Genomic DNA, 22,715 nt, shown 5'->3' with positions numbered 1-22,715 from the left:
AATAATTTTCTTATGAATACAGCCTAAGACTTCACTTTTTAAAACTGATTTTTCTAGTTGTATGTGGTCTTTGTTTAATGGAGTAACATGCATGCCTTCTATAGAAAAATAAAATTTTTTCTTTTTTATAGAAGAGAAAACGAAGAGCAAAAGATGATGATGTCATAAGCCTTAGCAGCCTTGATCTGAAGGTAGGCCTTACTGCTCTGGCAAGGAAAAGCATTTAAGAGTATGCAGATAGCATTTTATTTCTGTGCTGTAAAAATAATGAATGCTGGGGTTTTTGCATTTTGCATTTTTTAAGTGCAAAACTGAATAATATTGGCTGTTACAGATATCCTCCTTTTTTCTGTTCTACTTCTTTGTTAAGAACGAGTAGAAAACCTCCCTCAAAATAATAGTGAACACAAACTCACATGCCTAAGGAGACCAGGCGTGTAGTCTATGCAGAGAAAGGAGTAGGGTGGGGGACTGTGGTGAGCAGAAGGGCACCATGCCTCTCCTCAAGAGAGGTAGCTGCTCCTGTGCTCTAGCCCCAAAATCTGGGGTTTTGTGTGAAATCTCCTAAATTATAAATGTTGGATCAAATTTTTTCTAAAAAAACATGCAAGCCAAACAACTTGTCTACGAGCCAGATGTAGCCCAGGGGTTTCCAATGTGTGATCTATGATAAACTAAAACCCAGTGCAAACTTAAAAATAATTATTTTTAATAATTGTAATAATTATTTTTAATTATTTAATTATGTAAATAATTATATTTAATAATGTATTGTAAATCAATTATACTCAAATAAAAATTTTTAAAAAGAATAAGAAAAATGTAATAATAATTTTTAAAAACTGCCCCCCCCCCAAAAAAAATCCTCTTTTGTAAAATTGTAGTTAAGTCCAAAACTGGTATCTTTGAAATTACTTATTTCATTTTTGTCAGTTGGCAAGTTTTACAGAACCATCTTGGTTTTAAGGAACCTTTTTAAAAAGATTGTTAATGGAAAAGTTATACATTTTTAAAGTAAGATTTTTAAAAAATGTTTCACATCACGTTTAATGATGGCAGCTGCTGCTTTTTATTTTTATTTTCTTTTTTAAAGGGTTGGAAATTTTTTTTTTAAGATTTAATTTTTTATTTATTTTTGGCTGTGTTGGGTTTTCGTTGCTGCACGCAGGCTTTCTCTAGTTGCGGTGAGCGGGGGCTACTCTTCATTGTGGTGCACGAGCTTCTCCTTGCAGTGGCTTCTCTTGTTGCGCAGCACAGGTTCTAGGCGCACGGGCTTCAGTAGTCATGGCACGCGGGCTCAGTAGTTGTGGCTTGTGGGCTCAGTAGTTGTGGCGCACAGGCTTAGTTGCTCCATGGCATGTGGGATCTTCCCAGACCAGGGATTGAACCCGGGTCCCCTGCATTGGCAGGCAGATTCTTATCCACTGCGCCACCAGGGAAATCCCTGCTTCTTTTTAAAGACAAGGTATTTTCTAAAAATTAAATTTTTATAGGTCTGCCCATCAACATTTTAGCAAATCTGGCAATCCAGATTTTGTGGGTATGTGTACATGTCTTTATAGAAGAATTATGTGTTTTAAGTGTTAGGCGTTTTGCAAAACAGTTTTAGTTACATTTTAAAAATCTTGTTTTCAAAGAAAGAAAAAGGTGTGAATGGCAACCCTGAGTATTTTTAGGTATGCTTCAAATGAAATCATATGCAGAAATAAGAGTTTGCCACAATAAAATCCATGGTCAGATCTACTTAAAGACAGTCCTCCTTTTTTTACCCCAGCTTCAGCAATAATTAATATACCATCAGATCAGTCTCATATCATCTCTCCACTCACCTACCCTCCCCTGGATTATTTTGAAGCAAATCCTAGACATTGTATCATTTCATCTGTATCATCAGATTCAGTGTTCTCACTTTCCTTGATTGTCTTAAACATGTTTTGTTTTGTTTTGTTTTTGTTCATTTTGTCTGTTTGAATTGGAATTCATTTAAGGTCCATACAGGGAGATTGATTATATCTCTTAAGTATCTTTTAATATATAGGTTTCCTCTCTAGCTCTTTGTTTTCCTGCAAATTTTTGTTGTTGTTGAGGAAACCATGTCTTTTTTCCTGGGGAGCTTTCCACAGCCTGAAAAGTTGTGACTGCATCCCCATGGTATCATTTCCTGTGTTCCTCTTTTCTCTGTATTTCTGATAAATTGGTAGTTAGATCTAGAGAGTGTTTGGGGCTATTATGTACTTCCCTCAGAAGGTATGTAATGTCTTTTTGTGATGTTCCCAACATTAATTATCATTGCCTAGATCCATTTATTCATTGGAGGTTGCAAAGTGGTTATATTGTGCCTTTATCAGTCCTTTGTTTATTAACTGGAATACTTCTGTAAAGAGAAAATTCCCCTCATCAGTCTTGGTTACTCAAAGGTACTGATTTATAATAAAGGTAGGACAAGTGCTTGATTCCTTTCCTTTATCAGTTTTCAAAAATAATGAGTTTTATTCATTAAAATGCTCTAAAAGTAACTAATGATTTTTCTTTTTAATATTATTATGAACTCATGGATATGAACACATTTTTTGTGTTTTGATCCATTTTAGTTATTACTCTTACTGTGCTCAAATTTTCCCATTTTTGGCCTCTGGGTGCTGCCTCAGGAGGGCTCCTATGTCCTTTTTCCCCAGCTTTATTAAGATATAATTGACATATAACATTGTATAAATTTAAGGTGTACAACGTTTTGATTCCCTATGTCCTTTTGACATGACCCTCACCTCATATCTAGAGGCTAAATGGCCTCCTTTACTTCCTGGATGACAGGTTATTCCAAGCCCACTTGTACATTTCTTTTTTTCCTGCTCCATACCTGGAATCAGTCATTTCTAAAAGCCCTGATTTTAGAGGCTAAAATCTGGGCATTTTGAACACTTGTTGCTACCAATTGATCATTGTTTTTAGACCTTTTTAATGGACAGAGCTAAAAATATATATATAATTTTTAAGATAATATAAATTATGAGTTTATACTGATATTTTAAATTCAACGCTAAAGGATATTTTACTTAATCTCATTAATCTTACTGTCTAGATCTCCTTCAACTGCACCGAAAATCTGGTTTCTGTGGGACACTGACATAATTACTCACTTGATTTATCCTTGGTTCAAAGACAAATCTACATTATTACAAATTACTACCACATTACTACAAATGATAAAATTACTGAAAAAATTTTATGTTTCACATTTTTTGTTATATAGGTTATAGTGAGGATATATAAATTTTATGTTTTAAAATTATTGAACTAGTTCTTTTCTATGTGTAATTATGCCAACTCACTTTATTTGCAATTTTTAAGAATTAACTGCTTTTTAAATTTAGTTTTTCTTATAGCCATGTAACAAAATTGTGTAGAATTTCAAAGTCAGTTCTACAAGATTTTTGTTTCTATCCCTGGCTCTTCTACCCTACTTCTTTCTTCTATACAAAATGTTTTTTTTTTCCTTTTATTAATTTCATGGTTTATCCTTCCACTTTTTAAAATTATAAGCAATTACATATGTTTGTATATCCCACTTTCTTGGATAAACAGTAGCATGTTATCTTTTCTTATGTGTTCTGTTTTATTCTCTCCTTTTTGTTTTACTTGTATGTTTTAGCTTTGTTATATCTTTCAATATTTAGGAAGATTCATGTATTTGTTCTGTTGGTTATCTTTCTATGATGCCTTCACTTCCCTCTTTTTGTCTATTGTAGATTTGTTCATTCCTGTGAGCATTGTTTTAATTAACTAGCACCTCTTCTCCCTCCTCTCCTCTCCTCTGACTGAAGTAATCTCTCTTTATTCTAAGTTAATATATTTAAAGTAATAAGTGCTTATTTTACTTTTCATGTACACTCATCATTCTCTATTTTTAAAAAAAATAGTTTTGCTGTGTCTCCAGGGTCAGCACATTCAGCCATTATAAACTATGCTGTGTACCCTGATAACCACCATTTAGACTTAGTTCTACAGTTAAATATATATTTAATGATCAGCACCAGTCCTTCTATCTATACCTTTTTAGGTTTTTGGTTTTCTTAAGCTCATTCTTTAGCACAGGGGTCAGCAGACTGTGGCCCACAAGCCATATCTGACCTGCCCATTTATTATTTACATATTGTTTATGGCTGCTTTTAAAAACACTACAGTGGCAGAAGTTGAGTAGTTGTGACAGAGACCATGTGACCTGCAAAGGCTAAAATATTTACTGTTTTTTTTTTTTTACAGAAAAAGTTTGCTGACCCCTGCTCTAGAGTTGAGTAAATTCAGAGGAAGTGTTCATGGGAGCAGTATTCCCTGAGTTATTGAATGTTCATATCAGTTTGTTTGCAGCCTTTATACTTGAAGGTTAGTTTGGATGAATATGAAATCTATGGCTCATATTTTCTTTCCTTGAATATATTAAATATTTTACTCCATTGTTTTCTGGTATAAAGTGCCGCTGTTGAAAAGTTATAATTGTATAGTTTCAAGTCATCTTTTATTTTAGGAGCATTTTTTCTTGAATTATAGTTTTTGGTATTTTTTCTATTCTATTGTTTTTGCCTCCCCTCCCTGCCCTTTATACTTAGGTTGGGTCTTCTTTTTGTATCTTTTTATCACTTTCTTTCAAAATATTTTTTTGTCTTTTTTATTTTTAAATTCGTCTTCCTTTTTTACCTTCTTTTTCTCTTAATGCATTAGTCATTGGTTTTTTTCATTCTGAAATAATTTTATTTTTAATTCTTTCCTTCTATCACCTCATTTCAAATCCTCCTTTCTCCACTTACCTAATTTCTGAACTTTATGTTCTTTCATAGCTTCTATAATTTTCTTCATTTATTTTAGGCTATAAAGACATTATTCTACTCCACATTTTGTTTTCTTATAGTAGTTTTAAATGGGTTTCATGATTCTTTTCTGAAGTACATTAAGTTGTCCTTTCCTGTATTTTTAGGTGAGAGGAGTGGGCCATGGTAGCCTGTTTTCAGCTTCATGACTCTAGAGCCCCTCTTCTGTTGTTTTCACAAAGTGATTTTTAAAAGTATGGCCTCTTTGTCTTGTTTATGGTTTCCTTTGCTGTGCAAAAGCTTTTAAGTTTAATTAAGTCCCATTTGTTTGTTTTTCTTTTTATTTCCGTTACTCTAGGAGGTGGGTCAAAAAAGATCTTGCTGTGGTTTATGTCAAAGAGTGTTTTTTCTCTAAGAGTTTTACAGTTTCTGATCTTACATTTAAGTCTTTAATCCATTTGGAGTTTATTTTTGTGTATGGTGTTAGGTAGTGTTCTAATTTCATTCTTTTACATGTAGCTGTCCAGTTTTCCCAGCACCACTTATTGAAGAGGCTGTCTTTTCTCCATTGTATGTTCCTGCCTCCTTTGTCTTTAGAAAACTAAAAATAGAACTACAGTATGACCAGCAATCCCACTACCCATATACCCTGAGAAAACCATAATTCAAAAAGAGACATGTACCACAATGTTCATTGCAGCATTATTTACAATAGCCAGGACATGGAACCAACTTAAATGTCCATCGACAGATAAATGGATAAAGAAGATGTGGCACATATATACAATGGAATATTACTCAGCCATAAAAAGAAACAAAATTGAGTTATTTGTAGTGAGGTGGATGGACTAGAGTCTGTCATACAGAGTGAAGTAAGTCAGAAAGAGAAAAACAAATACCGTATGTTAACGCATATATATGGAATCTAAAAAAAAAAAATGGTACTGATGAACCTAGTTGCAGGGCAGGAATAAAGAGGTAGACATAGAGAATGGACTTGAGGACATGGGGTTGGGGGGGCGAAGCTGGGGTGAAGTGAGAGTAGCATGGACATATATACACTACCGAATGTAAAATAGTTGGCTGGTGGGAAGCAGCAGCATTAGCACAGGGATATCGGCTCGGTGCTTTGCATGACCTAGAGGGGTGGGATAGGGAGGATGGGAGGGAGGCTCAAGAGGGAGGGGATATGGGGACATGTGTATGCATATGGCTGATTTGCTTTGTTGTGCAACAGAAACTAACACAGTATTGTGAAGCAACTATACTCCCATAAAGATCTATTAAAAAAAAAAAAAAGTATGGCCTCATGTTTTCTGAAATCTTTCGTTTCTGCTCCCTTTCTCTTTTATCTGGACTGTTTCTTGTCTTTGCTTCTGTTACCCTGTTCTGCTCAATTTGGATCCTACTCCTAGAAGTTTTTCTCAGTGCAGTGTTAGTTTCAAGAGTTTCTGTGGCCCAGACTGCTCCAGCACCAATAAACCTTGTTACTTGGAAGTGCTCTTGCCCTTGGTGTAAGGCTTTGATCCTTGGAATCCTTCCAGTTTAGACCACTGTTCGCAGTGCACCATTGTGGGGGTTCCCCTATTCTCGGGGCCATCAGACAAGCCCAGTTGCCTTCCCTTTGCTTCTCTGTGCACAAATGCTGAAACCATGTGGGTCTCATAGCTGTTCAGTTTGCCTCCATCTGACCAACAAAAGGTGTTGGGGGAAGCACTCTCATTTTTGGTGTGTATTGGGTTTTCTGTTTTGCTATGGTAGTCACTCTATCTGCCTTTTCTTTTTCTTTAAAGAGTGAAGACCTGTCAAAGATTAGTGTATTAATGTATTAATGAGTAAGCCAACAGAATGGTAAAGCTGGTCAAAGGACTATAGGAAACACTGAAGTATTCTAATCACTGAAAGAAGAAATGGTGGAGTACAGTCACTAAATTTGATACAAAATAGATTAATAGCCTCATCTACATGTCTGCCTACCAAATATATTTACATTGCTATCAGTTCCTACAGAGTTAACATCTACCCTTACAGAGTTGTAACAAAAAAAACTTAATCAATGGCACATAGTGAATCGAGCAAAAGGTACACAGCCCTAGAAAATGAGATAGTCTAATGAAAAAGCATTCGGGCATCCTTTTTGTCTGGTTTCAAGTTTTGGTATTTTCTGCCTCGTTCTTTCCTTAATTTTATTGCCTTTCTAATTCTGATTTATGTTCCTTCATAGCTAATTTTGGAATATTATAGTTTTTGTGAGTATGTTTTTCTACCATGCCTTTTTTTTTTTTTTTTTTTTTTTGGCTGCATCGGGTCTTCGTTGCTGTGCGCGGGCTTTCTCTAGTTGCAGTGAGCAGGGGCCACTCCTTGTTGCGACGCGCAGGCTTCTCACTGCGGTGGCTTCTCTTGTTGGGGAGCACGAGCTCTAGGCGCGCAGGCTTTAGTAGTTGTGGCTCACGGGCTCTAGAGCACAGGCTCAGTAGTTGTGGCGCACTGGCTTAGTTGCTCCGCAGCATGCGGGATCTTCCCAGCCCAGGGCTCGAACCCGTGTCCCCTGCATTGGTAGGCAGATTCTTAACCACTGCGCCACCAGGGAAGCCTCAATGTCTTTATTTTTTGTAGGGATGTTTTTTCCCCTATACCTTTTTTTAATATAAAAACTTTGTATTGGATTTGACTATGATTCTTTTTCTTGGTCATTGTTATGTGAAAATAGTTTTAGAAAGAAGGAATGAGTCAGGAGAGCTTCATGACTCTAAAAATTCCTCTTCTGTTAGGATTCTGTGCTTCACTGCCAAGGGCCCAGGTTCAGTCCCTGGTCGGGGAACTGAGATCCCACAAGCTGCACAGTGTGGCCAAAAAAAAGAAAGAAATGATAAATATAGATATACTTTGAGTTCTCCAGGACCTGTTTTTCTCCTCAACTTTTATCTGAACTTATTCTTTCCTGTATCTGTCAGCTCTATTCTACTGTGTTTGTATTTGAAATCTGTTCCCCGAACTTGCTCCATGGTGTAGGGCTTTGTCCTGGAATGAGCTTTGAAAGTCCATTACACTCAGGTGTTCCAGTCACAAACTCCTTACTGTCACCCTTGAGTATATAAAACCCTTTCCAGTTTCAGTTGCTATTCTCAGAATGGCTTGCCTCTCTCTGAAGTGAGGAGCTGTTAATAGTTTTGGGGATTCTTCTCTACTCATATCTGGCAGATGCTTTGTTCTTTTTCTCTGCTTTCTCATCCAATACCATATAGGTCTTAGAGTTGTTGGTAGTTTATCCATGTTAACATGTATTTTTGGATTCATGGAGATGTGTATCTTATTACAGAGTGCTGTGCATATTGACTTTGGGTTTTGGTTTTGCTGTCCTTGTTCTATGTGTCTTTATGGAAGGATTTGGAAAAATTGTAAAACTATGCCACTGCCACCGCCTTATTCCCAGAATTCTGCCTCATGTTATTTTGTTCCCAATGTGGTGAAAGGCAAATTCAGCATTCTTCTAAACCTAATGTAATTTTAGCAGATTTTATTGACATTGAGTTTACTGGAATTATTTGAATTACTATAATTTTTAGGGTAGATATTATATTATAAACTAATACTCATCAACTAGGCAAAGATAGGCTTCTATTGTCCTTCAAAGTTTAGTACATTTTAGGGAAGTCGTTGTACCTTTGCATGTACTATTGTTAACTTCCTTAAATTGAGTAATTATATTCAAGAAAGAAATCCTTATAAAATTTTGGTTTCATTAAACACATGCCCATCTGCAAAGAGAATAATGCAATGATATGCAGTCTCTGTTTCTTCCAAAGGTAAGGATTCATGTACAACTACAATAAGGAAAGAATGAATTTGAAATAATTATTTACTGAGTATCATCTTTGTGTACTCAAAATTTCACTGGGGTCTGATCTAAATTCTTTCTTTTATTCTTTTTTAAATTTAATTTTATTTATTTTATTTTTATAAATTTATCTATTTATTTTTATTTATTTATTTTTGGCTGCACTGGGTCTTTGTTGCTGTGCACGGGCTTTCTCTAGTTGCGGTGAGCGGGGGCTACTCTTCATTGCGGTACGCGGGCTTCTTATTGCGGTGTCTTCTCTTGTTGCGGAGCGCAGGCTTTAGGCACGTGGGCTTCAGTAGTTGCAGCACGCAGGCTCAGTAGTTGTGGCTCACGGGCTCTAGAGTGCAGGCTCAGTAGTTGTGGCACACGGGCTTAGTTGCTCCGCAGCCTGTGGAATCTTCCCAGACCAGGGCTCGAACCCGTGTCCCCTGCATTGGCAGGCGGATTCTTAACCACTGCACCACCAGGGAAGCCCTCTTTTTTTTTTTTTTATTTCCACAAACATTCATGGAGCACCCACAATGTTTCAAGCACCATACTGGACCTTAGAGATAAGACTATATACAAACAGGAAACAAAAACCTCTGACAAAATCATACCTGCAGAGATTACAATAGACTGTGCAGAAGTACCAGTTGGTATTAGAAGGAGGAATGAGAGTAATAGAAGATATTTTGGAGGTCTTGGTTTGGAGTTGGGTTTTTATGAAAGCAAACGTGAACTTGGGAAGACCAACCCAGATAGAGAAGGGGCATCTACAGACACCAAGAATTAAAATCAGTTATGTTAATATAATGATGAACAAATGATTTGGAAAGAGTCAAAGAAATATATGAAGAACTAAGAAATGAAGTACAGCAGGTTAATTGGCCACTTAGTTGAAGGCTATAAATGATAGACTGAAGAATTTATTGATCTCCCATGAAAATCAACAGAAACAACATTCTGGATTCTAGAAATGATTTTCTGAAGTATAGTCTTTCCATCTGTGTAGAAAGTATAGATTAGTAATGGTCTGGTATAGGTTAGTAATGGTCTGGTATAGTCTAGAGGCCTTGAATTAGAGTAATGGCTGTGGAAATGAAAACAGCATTCCTAAGGTTCCATCTTTATCAATCTTTTCTTCTTAGTTAATCCTTCTCGGAGAGCTCATTCACTCAATAGATGCTGCTGTCTAAAACTGATGACACCTAGTCTGAATCCTTAAGCCAGATCACAGTCCTGATGTTCAGAACTTTTTATCCAATTGCTTCTAGGGGTTTGTAACTGGCCTCCCTGCCTGTAGCCTCTTTATGATGCCATATTGATCTTTCTCCACAACTTGGTCTTTTTAGTACCTTGCTTGAGTTCTTTCAGAAGCTGTTTATTGCTTTAAAGATAAAAATCAAATCTTTTACTTAACATATAAACCCCTTTATGATGAGCTTCCCTACTCCATCTCTCCAGAATTTCTCGTATCATACTTCCTGTTCCCTTTCTTTTGCACATCCTCATTCCCTTTCTTTACCTGGCTCATGCCTCTTTATCCGCTATTCAGGCATTATCTCCAGGAGCCCTTCCCAGAGTCTTACCCCTCTTCGTGTATTTCATGCCCCCACCTGCCTAGGATGGCTACTTCTCCTATATGCCCCTTGGTAGGGAGAATTGAATGGGGAAGGAGCAAGTTAGGATTCCATGAGGAGGAAAGAAGTTAGCAGTGAAGTTCACAGTAGCATTAAGCTGTATTTATACCTTGAAAATAATGACTGGCTAAAACAGAGGTGCTCAACCCTGGCAGCAGGTCAGAGTCACCTGGGAGCTTTTAGGGGAAGAAATGTGCTGCTGGGCCTTATCCCAGACTATGTGAACGTGGGGTGATGGGGTAAGGAATGAGGGTGGGTGACATTGGGACCTAGGAACATCTGGGGAGGAGGGAATTTTTTTGTTTTTTTGTTTGTTTGTTTTTAAGATGTCCAGGTGATTGTTACTTATAGCCAGGGTTGAAAACCACTGAGTTAGAGTATGGCATTCTTAAACTTACCCTTCCCCCAAAAATAGATACTCTGTCAGCTCCCCAACCCCTGTTTTTTGCGTGGGCTTTCATCTAAGTACAGTAGTTAGTATGTAATAAGCTAAATGTAATCAGTTCGTATGATCATTTAATGCCTGTTGCTGAAAATCATTCACTTTATTTACCTCTATATTTCATAGCCATCTGTTTGATGAGTGAACAGATGAAGTAATATTGGTCAAATAAATGAAATAAGACCTTGGATTTGGGTAAGGATGTAACATGAGCATTGTGTTATGTATTTTGACTTAGGATATCTTATATGAAGAATTTAATATTAATGTTAATTGAATTATCATATGATGCATCATTGGCTATGAAGCTGTGATTGCTTATCAAATTTGTCTCTAGGTAAAATTTCAGCACTGTCTTTTATCAGGTTGTCTTACTACTGTGGTATGTATAAGTTTATTCATTTTAAAAAGAACACAGTATTTGTTTTCCAAAGGTGTTTCTCAGCTCTGTTTCTTAGCAGCCATAACCTTGCCTTTTTCTTCTGATAGGAAGAGTCAAAAGTGACTGTTTACTTTATTAATGTGAAATAATACTGGGATGGGTAATACTGAGTCATATTTTTTTTAACGTCTTTATTGGAGTATAATTGCTTTACAATGGTGTGTTAGTTTTTGCTTTATAACAAAGTAAATCAGTTATACATATACATATGTTCCCATATCTCTTCCCTCTTGCGTCTCCCTCCCTCCCACCCTCCCTATCCCACCCCTCTAGGTGGTCACAAAGCACCGAGCTGATCTCCCTGTGCTATGCGGCTGCTTCCCACTAGCTATCTATTTTACATTTGGTAGTGTATATATGTCCATGCCACTCTCTCACCCTGTCACATCTTACCCTTCCCCCTCCCCATATCCTCAAGTCCATTCTCTAGTAGGTCTGTGTCTTTATTCCCGTCTTGCCACTAGGTTCTTCATGACCTTTTTTTTTTTTCCTTAGATTCCATATATATGTGTTAGCATACTGTATTTGTTTTTCTCTTTCTGACTTACTTCACTCTGTATGACAGACTCTAACTCCATCCACCTCACTACAAATAACTCCATTTTGTTTCTTTTTATGGTTGAGTAATATTCCATTGTATATATGTGCCACATCTTCTTTATCCATTCACCCGATGATGGATACTTAGGTTGCTTCCATGTCCTGGCTATTGTAAATAGAGCTGCAATGAACATTTTGGTACATGACTCTTTTTGAATTATGGTTTTCTCAGGGTATATGCCCAGTAGTGGGATTGCTGGGTCGTATGGTAGTTCTATTTTTAGTTTTTTAAGGAACCTCCATACTGTTCTCCATAGTGGCTGTATCAATTTACATTCCCACCAGCAGTGCAAGAGGCTTCCCTTTTCTCCACACCCTCTCCAGCATTTATTGTTTCTAGATTTTTTGATGATGGCCATTCTGACTGGTGTGAGATGATATCTCATTGTAGTTTTGATTTGCATTTCTCTAATGATTAATGATGTTGACCATTCTTTCATGTGTCTGTTGGCAATCTGTATATCTTCTTTGGAGAAATGTCTATTTAGGTCTTCTGCCCATTTTTGGATTGGGTTGTTTGTTTTTTTGTTATTGAGCTGCATGAGCTGCTTGTAAATCTTGGAGATTAATCCTTTGTCAGTTGCTTCATTTGCAAGTACTTTCTCCCATTCTGAGGGTTGTCTTTTGGTCTTGTTTATGTTTTCCTTTGCTGTGCAAAAGCTTTTAAGTTTCATTAGGTCCCATCTGTTTATTTGTGTTTTTATTTCCATTTCTCTAGGAGGTGGGTCAAAAAGGATCTTGCTGTGATTTATGTCATAGAGTGTTCTGCCTATGTTTTCCTCTAAGAGTTTTATAGTGTCTGGCCTTACATTTAGGTCTTTAATCCATTTTGAGTTTATTTTTGTGTATGGTGTTAGGGAGTGTTCTAATTTCATACTTTTACATGTAGCTGTCCAGTTTTCCCAGCACCACTTATTGAAGAGGCTGTCTTTTCTCCACTGTATATGCTTGCCTCCTTTATCAAAGATAAGGTGACCATATGTGCGTGGGTTTATCTCTGGGCTTTCTATCCTGTTCCATTGATGAGTAATACTGAGTCATATTTTTATGACTGAAGTTCTTTAACTCTGATAGTCAATGATCAAAAAACAAACCAAAACACTTCAGAAGAAATCTTTTAAAATATATGAATGGTTCGTTCTTTTTCTGAATGTTCAGATTTGGGGATCTCATTTTCTTAAAAGTTAAATAGCCTATTGAAGTGTTATATTTTGAGTATTGCTGTACTCTGCAATTTTAGATTAAACATAATACTAAATTATGTACTTTATTCCTTAATAACTATGACTGGTAGGTAATTGGTTATTTTCCTGGGGCACAGATTTGAAAAGTTTGAAGCTAGCTGGCACACAAAAGCTGGTGACTTAACTTATGAATAAGGCTACCTTACCGCCCTTCACTTTGCATTTTGATATAACTTGTGATCTCTACTGTTGCCCTGTAAAATAATAAAACATTGTTTCTCTGTGACAGAAGTCCAGAAAATAAAGCCAACTGCTGGTACAGGTGATAAAAGTTAAGAGGAACCAAAGGTATAACAAAATGGTTCCCCTTAACTTAAAATATGAAAATTAAATATAAAACAATTATTCCTGATAATGCTCTAAAAAGCCATTAATCCAGAGCTATCTATCCTTAAACTTAATCATTCCTAGATAGCTATGAATCATTCCTAGACTGCTGTGTGCATCTAAATACTTGTGTGTGCTTTTTAATTGTAAAAGTAACACACAAATGCATTGTCCTTGTACAAAAGTAAAACAACTTTTTCAAGTCCCCTCTGATCACCTCCATCCTCTGAAGTAACCAGTTATTATTTTATGTGTTCCAGGTCCTTTTCTGTTTATTTACCTACTTTCACACAGTGTGTATAATGGTGACATGTATATGATTATCCTGTACTTATGCTACAGCTTGCTTTTGCTATTTATATCTTATCAATACATATAGGGCTACCTCGTGCTTTTTTTTTTTAATAGTATTCCATAGTATTAAAGTACCATAGTCTACTTAACCAGTCCTTTAAGAATGGCCCTTTAGTATATTTTTCTTTTTTTTCCACATTAAAAATAATGCTTAATGTACCTCTTCCTTGTGCACAAAGGAGGGACGATGCTTATGTCTATAATACAGTTACCCAGAAGTGGAATTGCTGGGTTGCAAATTTCAGTTTTGATAATACTGTTCATTTGCCTTCCAGAAAAGTTTGATAGATTTTTCACTTCTCCATCAGTCTATGATAATAAACATATCCCTACACTCTTGTTAGCCCTGGATTTTATTAATATTTAAAACCTTTTTCCAATTGTTGTGATAGACAACCAGACAGAAAATTAATAAGGAAATAGAGAACTTGAACACCACCATAAACCAATTGGACCTAACAGACAAATACAGAACATCTTACCTCAAAACAGTGGAATATATATTTTTCTCAGGTGCACATAGAGCATTCTCCAGGATAGACCATATTTTAGGCCACAAAACAAGTCTTAATAAATTTGAAAAGATAGAAATTATACAAAGTACTATTCCAATCACAGTGGAATGAAACTAGAAATCAGTAGCAGAAGGAAAACTGGAAAAATCACAAGTATGTAAAAATTAAACAACATACTGTAGTAAACAGCTGATGGGTCAGAGATGAAATCACAAGGGAAATTAGAAAAGACCTTGAGGCAAACGAAAGTGAAAGCAAAATATACCAAAACTAATGGGATGTAGCAAAAGCAGTGCTAAGAGAGAAACATATAGCTATGAATGCTCACATTAAAAAGGAAGAAAGATCTCAAATCAACAACCTAACCTCACACTTTAAGGAACCAGAAAAAGACAAACAAGCTAAACCCAAAGCTAGCAGAAGGAAGGAAATAATAAAGATTAGAGTAGACTTAAATAAAATAGAGAATAGAACAGTCAAGAGAGAAATTGAGAAAAATCAATGAAACTAAAATGTGCTTCTTTGAAAAGATCAAAATTGATAAACCTTTAGGTAAATTGACTAAGAAAAAAAAAGAGAAGACTCAAATTACTAAAATCTAGAAGTGAAAGTGGAGATATTACTACCAATTTACAGGACTAAAAAGGATTACAAGAGTACTATGAACAATTGTATACTAATAGAATGGATAACCTAGATGAAGTGGACAAATTTCTAGAAACACACAACCTACCAACCTACCTAATCTAAAGATTCATATTCAATTCAGCATTGTGAAATTTTCTTGTTTTTTAGTTTGTTTTCATCCTTTTATTCTCTGGTCTCTGCTTCTAAAACTCCTATTCAGAAGATTTTGGAATATCTGGAACATCTGGAATTACTTTATATGTTTATTACTCTCTTTTATTCTTCCATTTTTTTCTTTTTTTTTTTTAATTTTTCCATCTCTTAGTCTTTTATGCTATTTTCTGGGAGAATTCCTTAATTTGCTAATTTCTCATTAGTGTCTGTTCTGCTATTTAGCCTAACTATTGACATTTTTATTTTGACAATTTCTTTTTAATTTCCACAATCTCTAGTTCTTTGTTTTGTTTTCTCATAATAGTCATTTTTTTTTCATTAATATATTTTCCTCTATTAGTTTTCTGGGGATATTAATTATATTTCTTTTAACATCTCCTTCTGTTTGCTTTACTAACATAAAATAAGCCATAAATCAAATGAAATTATGCTACAGCCAGTGAAGCTTGTTTAGAAGTTATGAGCTCTTAACTTTTGGACTTACCAGTTGTGTGTTACTAGTTGTTTGACTGTATAACTTATATAGCCATTCTAAGCCTCTGTTATCTGTACTTAAAGATAAAATTTTAATCTCAAACTTGATTCGTAGCTCTTCTCCACTCCCCAGCATATTCAGTCTTCATTCATTCATTCACTCATTCATTTCTATCAATATATTTTGGAGCTCCTACTATGTGCCAGACACAGAGAGCAAAACAAAGTCTTTGCCCTCATGAAGCTTACATCCTATTGGGGGCATAGATTATAGCTGTCTGCAACTCTAGAAATTTGTGGGGGAGACATGTATTCTACTCTTTGAATACCTTTCCTCACCTCCTTAAGACCCAGTCTCCTCCAGGTTGTTAGGCAGGGAGAAAGGACTGGAAATAAGATAGTCTCTTTACCTTACTGGATGAGATTACAATCCTTTTCATTGTTAGCTGTAACTTCTGTTCTGAATTTCCCTCTATGGGATCAATGAGAATGAGTGATGGCTAATGAGGAATCCATTCTGTGAAACTCCCCTAGGTATTGGTAGTCTCTTGCAAGATTTAGCCACATCTTTTTGATGACCTTAGCAAGCAGCATACCAACAGCCCTTCCAGTGCGTGCTACCATCCCAGGGTAGGGTCTGCCTACCCTGATGCAACCATGCCAGCAAGACCATCTCCCCAATCACTTCTCTGTTCCTCATACTGGTAGAACCAGAAACTCCTGTGGAGTCAGTGCCATATTGGCCCTCTCTGCTCTTGAGAGTCCCTAAAGGAAGGAGGGCTTGAGGAGAAGAGAGAATAATCTCTTTCCATGAAAAGTGCAGGCCCCCAAAGACCAACAGCTTTATTTCTCAGGCCTTTTCTTATTTTGCTGGGATAGTCCCGGGGAGAGACCTGCTGATATGCACAAGATAAATCATCCTGTTTACCTAATGCCTCCAGGATACTAGCACCTCTGTACTCTTGATAAGCATTAACATGAGACAGGGATTCTCCCACTTTGTGCACACTCCGAAGGTCCATCTGCATGCCTCTTCTCCAAAATATTATGCCTCAATCTTTCCGATTTTGCTCCTTCCAAGTCCATGACCAATCAGCCAGACCATTCACCACTTCTCAGGGGCCTGTATGGATCAGTACTTCATGCCCTTTCTCCCTCTGTATAAAGTGAACAGCCACGTGTGCTGCTTACAGCTCTACCCACTGGAGGTATTTCCCTTTACCATGCCCCTTCAGGACTATCCCTAAATGGGTCCGTAATGGTGATCAAAACAACAGATGAAGCTAATCCACCCGTGAACTAGGGCCAAGTTTTTCTCCTCTATCAGTTGATTATTGAGAAGCCCACCCCACCCCCACCAACAGATGAGGAGTTGAAGGGGAAATTTCAGTGTAATGTACCGGGTAACATGGCAATCTGTTCAGTAATTTACTTATGCCCTTTGGACTGGCTCAGGCCTGATTCCAAATAGACCATTTCCATGGTACCTGGCCAATCCTGTGACTCGGTTGATATACTTGGCCCTGTTCATTTGGGGCAGCTCTAATTGCATTAGTCACATGATGTAACGTGGGCAGGTCCTCAGTCTTTACTAGGGCTGCTAGCACACCAGGAGCTGCTGTTCAAACAGCAAGTGGTTTCCTGCCATGGAAAGCATACCTAGCTTCAGAACCCTAGGAATCTGCATTGAATTTCTCTTCCTGGCCTTGCCAAAGACGTCACACTGCATCTTTGTCTACCACAGACATCTCAAACTTGATCAGATACACTGGCTCACATGGCCTGCAGGGCACCTGATACCCAGCCTGGACCTGCTACAGTGGCCTCTCTTGCTCTGGATCCTACTCAAAACTGTGAGCGTTTCAGATTACCTCATTAATGGGTCAGAGCAGAATTTCCAAGTGCAGTATCTGCTCTCTCCAACCTAGTGCCATGCCTCTTTCTTAGTGCTGGGATGCAAGGTGCAACAATTTGACCTTTACCTAGGAGGGGAGATCCCAGAAAGCCTCAGGCCATTGGACCTATTAAAATTTTTCTAATATGGCAGCCCTTGAATTTTCTTGGCATGCATTTGACTTCCTAGACTGTCCAGAATACTTGCCATTTCCCATTCACCACGTCCTGTTAGTATGATGTCATCAGTATTCTAGACTAACATGATGCTCTATGGGATGTCAAGCTCCTTGTGGACTCTGACAGAGAACAAAAATGTTAACAGCCTCAGGACATGAAATTTAGAGTGCTGTCTTTACCACGTAAAAGATAACTACTTTTGCTCCTTACTAATGGTTATTGAAAAGAACACACAGGCTAGATTAATAGCTGTGTACCAAATACTAGAGATGTGTTGATCTATCCCAGTAAAGGTTCTACATCTTGCACAACAGCTGAGATTAAAGCTACCACTTAAGTTTTCTGTGGTCCACTGTTAGCCATCACAGTCCATCTTGCTGCAGGAAGCACACAGATCAACTGAATGGAGATACAGTAGAGACTACCACTCCTACCTGCTGTAATTCTGATGGCCATCTCTGCATTTTCTCTCAGTGTGCAATATTGCTTCGGTTTATTACCTTGGCCCAGGTGTAGGGGGTGAAATTTCAGGGGCTCCCACTTGGCCTTTCCCTCTGTAATGACTCTGAGAACTTGCAGGTTACCACCTGCTTTTTCAGGCTTTTAAAGCAATTAACAAAAGCCAGCCAATTCTGCAATCCTTACAATTACTGTTGTCCCCATGTTGTTCATTTGTCACCACTGCTACATATGCCATTGCTTCACTGCTCCATCTGTACCCAATTCATATCTTGGTCCTTATCACCATTTTATCAATGAGTGACCAGTTCCAGAATCCCATCCGGTGTGTCTAATCTCTAGGGCCAGTCTCAGTGTCAGTGTCTTAGCCGGTGTTCCCTCCAGAAATCAGAGCCTGAGACGCGAGATAATTGACAGGTAGTCTGTTTTCAGGTGTGGTGCCAGGGAACAAGGGGGCGTCTAATTATGGGACCTTCTAAAGAGCCATGTAAAATACACCACACAATTGTCTTCTCAAGGGTCTGAAGAGGGGCTTTTATCCATTAGCTCCTGTGCTCCATTAGTCAATGGCTGTCCCATGGGGTGTTAATCCCTCACACTTCCAGGCTACACGTGTAAATGCCACACTCAGCATCCGAGAAGCCCAGGGTGGAAAGCAAGAGAGGTGCAGCTGAGGCCAGGAGCTGTTGGAGGCAGAGCTGGTTGCTGCAGCAACAACTGGAGTAAGAAATGGGCTGAGAAAACAGGAGGCCGGGCACGAGACAGTGTTGTTGGTCTTCAGGTTTTGACCTTAGCTGAGTTTCAGGGAAAAAAGGCAGAAAATCCCACTCAACATTTTGTTATATAAGTATAAGCGATCTTTACATGATACTGGAAGATCCCTGTGTACTTGAAATAAAAAGTCACCACTAACAGCACCAATACCCAATTTTATTTGCTGTTTGTATTATCATTGCAAAAAGAACCATGGTTTTGATAACACCAAGCTTCTTAGCCTGTCAGCTATTCTTTTTATAGTCTTTCTAATAGTATTAACTGATCTGAGTTGATCTTTTCCCAAAGTAAATTCTTAGTAAAGCTTGGACATACTCAAATTTTAATCCAAATGACTTTTAAGAACTCAGATCCACATATAACTTCATTACTAACTTCTTTCATACTCATCCAAATGTAACTGCCTGTTTTGGTGGTGTTTTTAACTCATTACTAGATATTTTGGAACTCTCATTCCTCAGAAGTTTCATTTTGTTAATATTTCAATCAGTGTTTCCTTTTTTAGTAAGATTTGAAATTTATTTTTAACTAACCTATTTTTAGTGAGATACATAGTAGTTATTTGTAATCTTGAACTCTGGAGTTTTAAAGTGGAACATAGTTTTTTTTATATTTAGAAAAAGCCCTTAAAATATTTCTTATGAACTGTGGAATCTTTTTATACACTTGTATGATTTTTAAATATATGTTTAATTTAGCAATATAAAACATGAGAGCTACACAGGGCTAAAGATAAAAATTTTACTATCAATATAAGGTCCTTACAAACATAAAGTGGAAAAAAGTAGGTTGGCAATTGCATTTCACAATATCCCTTGTAGAGGGCAGCAGAGAGCTTAGATTTTTGTTTTTTCTTTACCCATAATAAGGCTTTCCTAGCCTAATTTCCAATTGCTTGTTATTGTTCCAGACAAAAGTAAATAAAAACAAATATCTATACCAAAAAAAGTAATGATTATTCTTCAGCTTTAATTTATTTCTAAATTCCAGAATTCTAATTTCACATTAAAAGGAGAAAAAAGGTAAGTAGGGTAATAGTCCTTTTTCTGTAGAGAAGGGAAACATCTTTCTCTTTACCTTATTCAAATTTTAGGAAAGGAAGCATTGAAGGCTCCATACAAACAGAAGAACAGAGGCTATAACTAAACCTCGTTTTTGGAAAACAGTAATTTTATCAAAAACTTGATTTCTTAAACAAAGCTGCATTATTATTTTTAGATAACACAGTTATGTTTTTAAGTTTATAAACTCTAGATTTTCTACACAAAGAAAAGATACTTAACCAATCTGTGTTTCAATTGTAGAAAGTCATATAAATAATTGCTATTAATAACATGATCATTAAAGTAAACCATTGATTGAAATAGGATCTCTTCTAAAACTTAAGCAGCTGGAACTATTTTGTTACTATCTTTTTATTTACCTCCCTATAATACAAGTAATCTCTCTACTGTGGTTTTATGCTTTCCTTCTCTATAAAATGTTGGCAGTTATTTAGCAAAACTAGCCTGGGACTAGGAGATTGGGTTTTAAACCCAGCTCTGCTCCTAACTCGTAGAATGACAACTAGCAGTGCCTGAGCACTGAGCTGTACAGCCCAGTGCTGAAGGTGGTACATGGATTGTCTCACGGGGAAGAGACGTTGCAGCCACAGTTGAGCAGACCAGATTCAAACCTGTCTAGCCACTGATGACCCATGCAACTTGGGACAAGTTTCTTAAACTTTCTGAGTTTCCTCCATCTGTAAAATGAAGGTAATAATACATACTTCATAAAGTTGGTTGAATAAGATAATATGCATAAAGCTCCTAGCACAGAGTAAGGACTCACATTTCCTTTTTCTTTTTCCTCACTGTCCAGTTTCCTCCTAAGAAAACTGAGAAGGATGCATTAATGATCACAAAGGACCTTTTCAGCCCTCGTATTTTATAGAGCATTGTTAGCGTCAAGATTCTCTCAGGCTCATGGCTCAGAGTGCTAACTGAACATCCCTTGTCCATTGTTGCTTTTATAGATGCTGTCTACAGTTGTCTAAATTATATTTAGACCACAAACCTGAACATCCAAAATGAAACTAAGATTTTAGGTTTGGTGAGCTGGGATTTTTCTACTGGGACTATCACTATTAGACCCTACTTGGCTTTTGCAGGCTATTTCTGCATTTAAGACTTCTACCTTTACCCTTCGGATCCTTACTGAAGGAGAGAAATGAGAGATATCCTTTCCCCTCGTTACCTTGGCCTTACCTCTATCAGAACTAAATAGAAAAACATAGTTTGGAGAAAGACATCAGGTAAGAGAGCATGAGAATGCCCTAGCAACTTCTTTTCTCACTCCCACTCTGCGTAAGTCCTTTATTCCCTTATGAAACTAAGTAGCCATAAAGTATTGGCCTTACTTGCAACCATTTTTTAACTGATGAAACTAACTGAACCAGACTACTGGGTTCTTATTAGCTCTGAGGGCTTAAGCAGATCAGTGTTCTTACCTGTAAAATTACGGAACTGGATTCCATGATCTCTAAGGTGCTTCCACTTTAATGCTGTATAGCATAGAACTACCTACCACAAACAGCCTCTCTTAAGGCCAACTGCATCACACATGTTGCCCCGGTGTGACCTGGTAATAAAGAATAGTTGATGAAATATAACCAATCACCATTACTTTTTTCAAAAGTCTAAAAGCAGAAAGACAAATTAAGAACATCATCCCAAATGCAAACCACATTGGTGTTTATGTAAGGGCAGCGTTCTTCCTTCCTGCAAGAAGTAACACTGTCCTGCGAACCTTAGTAAATTGTTTTATATAGATTATTTGTCATTATAGTCTGTGCCCACTATTACTCTGCTCTGTTCATTCTTCAAACCTTTGTGGTTTCTCTTTTGTCTTTATTCTGCTGAACTAGCACACTTGAGGTCTTCATTAAAACTTGTAGTCACTAAATCCATGAATCTTTTCTTACCCTTCTTAATCTTTTTGCCGTAACTAACACCTTTTCTTCCCTTGGCATCTCTCCAAAGTTAGATCCTTGGGCCTCTTTTCTTTTTGTCCAGATTTTCTCCCCCAGGCATCTCATTCACTTCTAAAGCTTCAACTCTGATCCCTGTGTCTCCAACTCCCCAGTCTAAATCCACCCTCTGACCTCTTCAAGTCCTTGTCCAACATTTCCAAGTTCTAGCTCAATAGTTTCCTTTGCATGTTTTTCCACCACCGAAGACTCAGTATATCTAAAATGAAACCCAGAATTTTCTTTCAAAGCTTATTCCTCCGTATTTCTTTATTTGCATTAACAGTTACCCTTCCTAACTTTACAGTCGTTGGCATCTTTGACTTCTTGCATATGTTGTCTCTTGCACATATCCTTTTCCTTTCCCAAGGAAAAGGCCCTACCTTAGGCAAAGTTCTTGATCCCTGACTGTGATTTTTGCATTATGGTTCCAGCCATCTTTCAAGCCATCTTAAACACCACCTTACAACATACATCTCATTATCTCTCTCACGTGCTCAGTAAAACCCTCTGCTCGTCTGTCTTTACCCACAGCCTGTGACCTCAGGCTGTGAGTTTGCTTTTCGTGCTCCTTTGGGAAAGCCTTGCACTTTTCCCTTGCTCAGACCTTTGAAAAACATAACATGGCCTTCAAGGCACTGAAACATGTTACAGCCTCTTTCCTAGTGTCTTTGCCACCCTCATCTCATCTGCCAGAAGTGGTTTCTGAACTCCTTGCTAGCTGTACAGCTTATTTTGGACTTGTCAAAAGCTGTCTTGCATTACTTATCTCTTCGTGTGGCCTAGCTTTACACAATGGTCTGTTAGCGCTTTAGGAGCATATATGAAACCTATTTTTTTCTGTCACCCATAGCATCTAGAATAGTGCCTTCTACATAGATTTCTCAGATTTCTCTGACCCTAATAAATCCTAAGAATAGAAATGTTTCTGCAAATTA

At 37.3% G+C, this 22,715-nt stretch overlaps 1 protein-coding gene across 1 annotated transcript in view; it reads left to right on the top strand.

Moving 5' to 3' along the window:
- Positions 1-22,715, top strand: part of NET1 (neuroepithelial cell transforming 1) — a 54,325-nt gene that overhangs the window by 18,627 nt on the left and 12,983 nt on the right. The window contains exon 3 of the mRNA XM_061179687.1: positions 132-191. Within this exon, the coding sequence (XP_061035670.1) occupies positions 132-191 (60 nt within the window). The remainder of the gene's footprint in view (positions 1-131; positions 192-22,715) is intronic.

This window comes from Eubalaena glacialis, chromosome 2 (assembly GCF_028564815.1).
Source record: "Eubalaena glacialis isolate mEubGla1 chromosome 2, mEubGla1.1.hap2.+ XY, whole genome shotgun sequence".
Classification (NCBI taxonomy): Eukaryota; Metazoa; Chordata; class Mammalia; order Artiodactyla; family Balaenidae; genus Eubalaena; species Eubalaena glacialis.
This window is presented reverse-complemented; position numbering and strand designations above follow the sequence as displayed.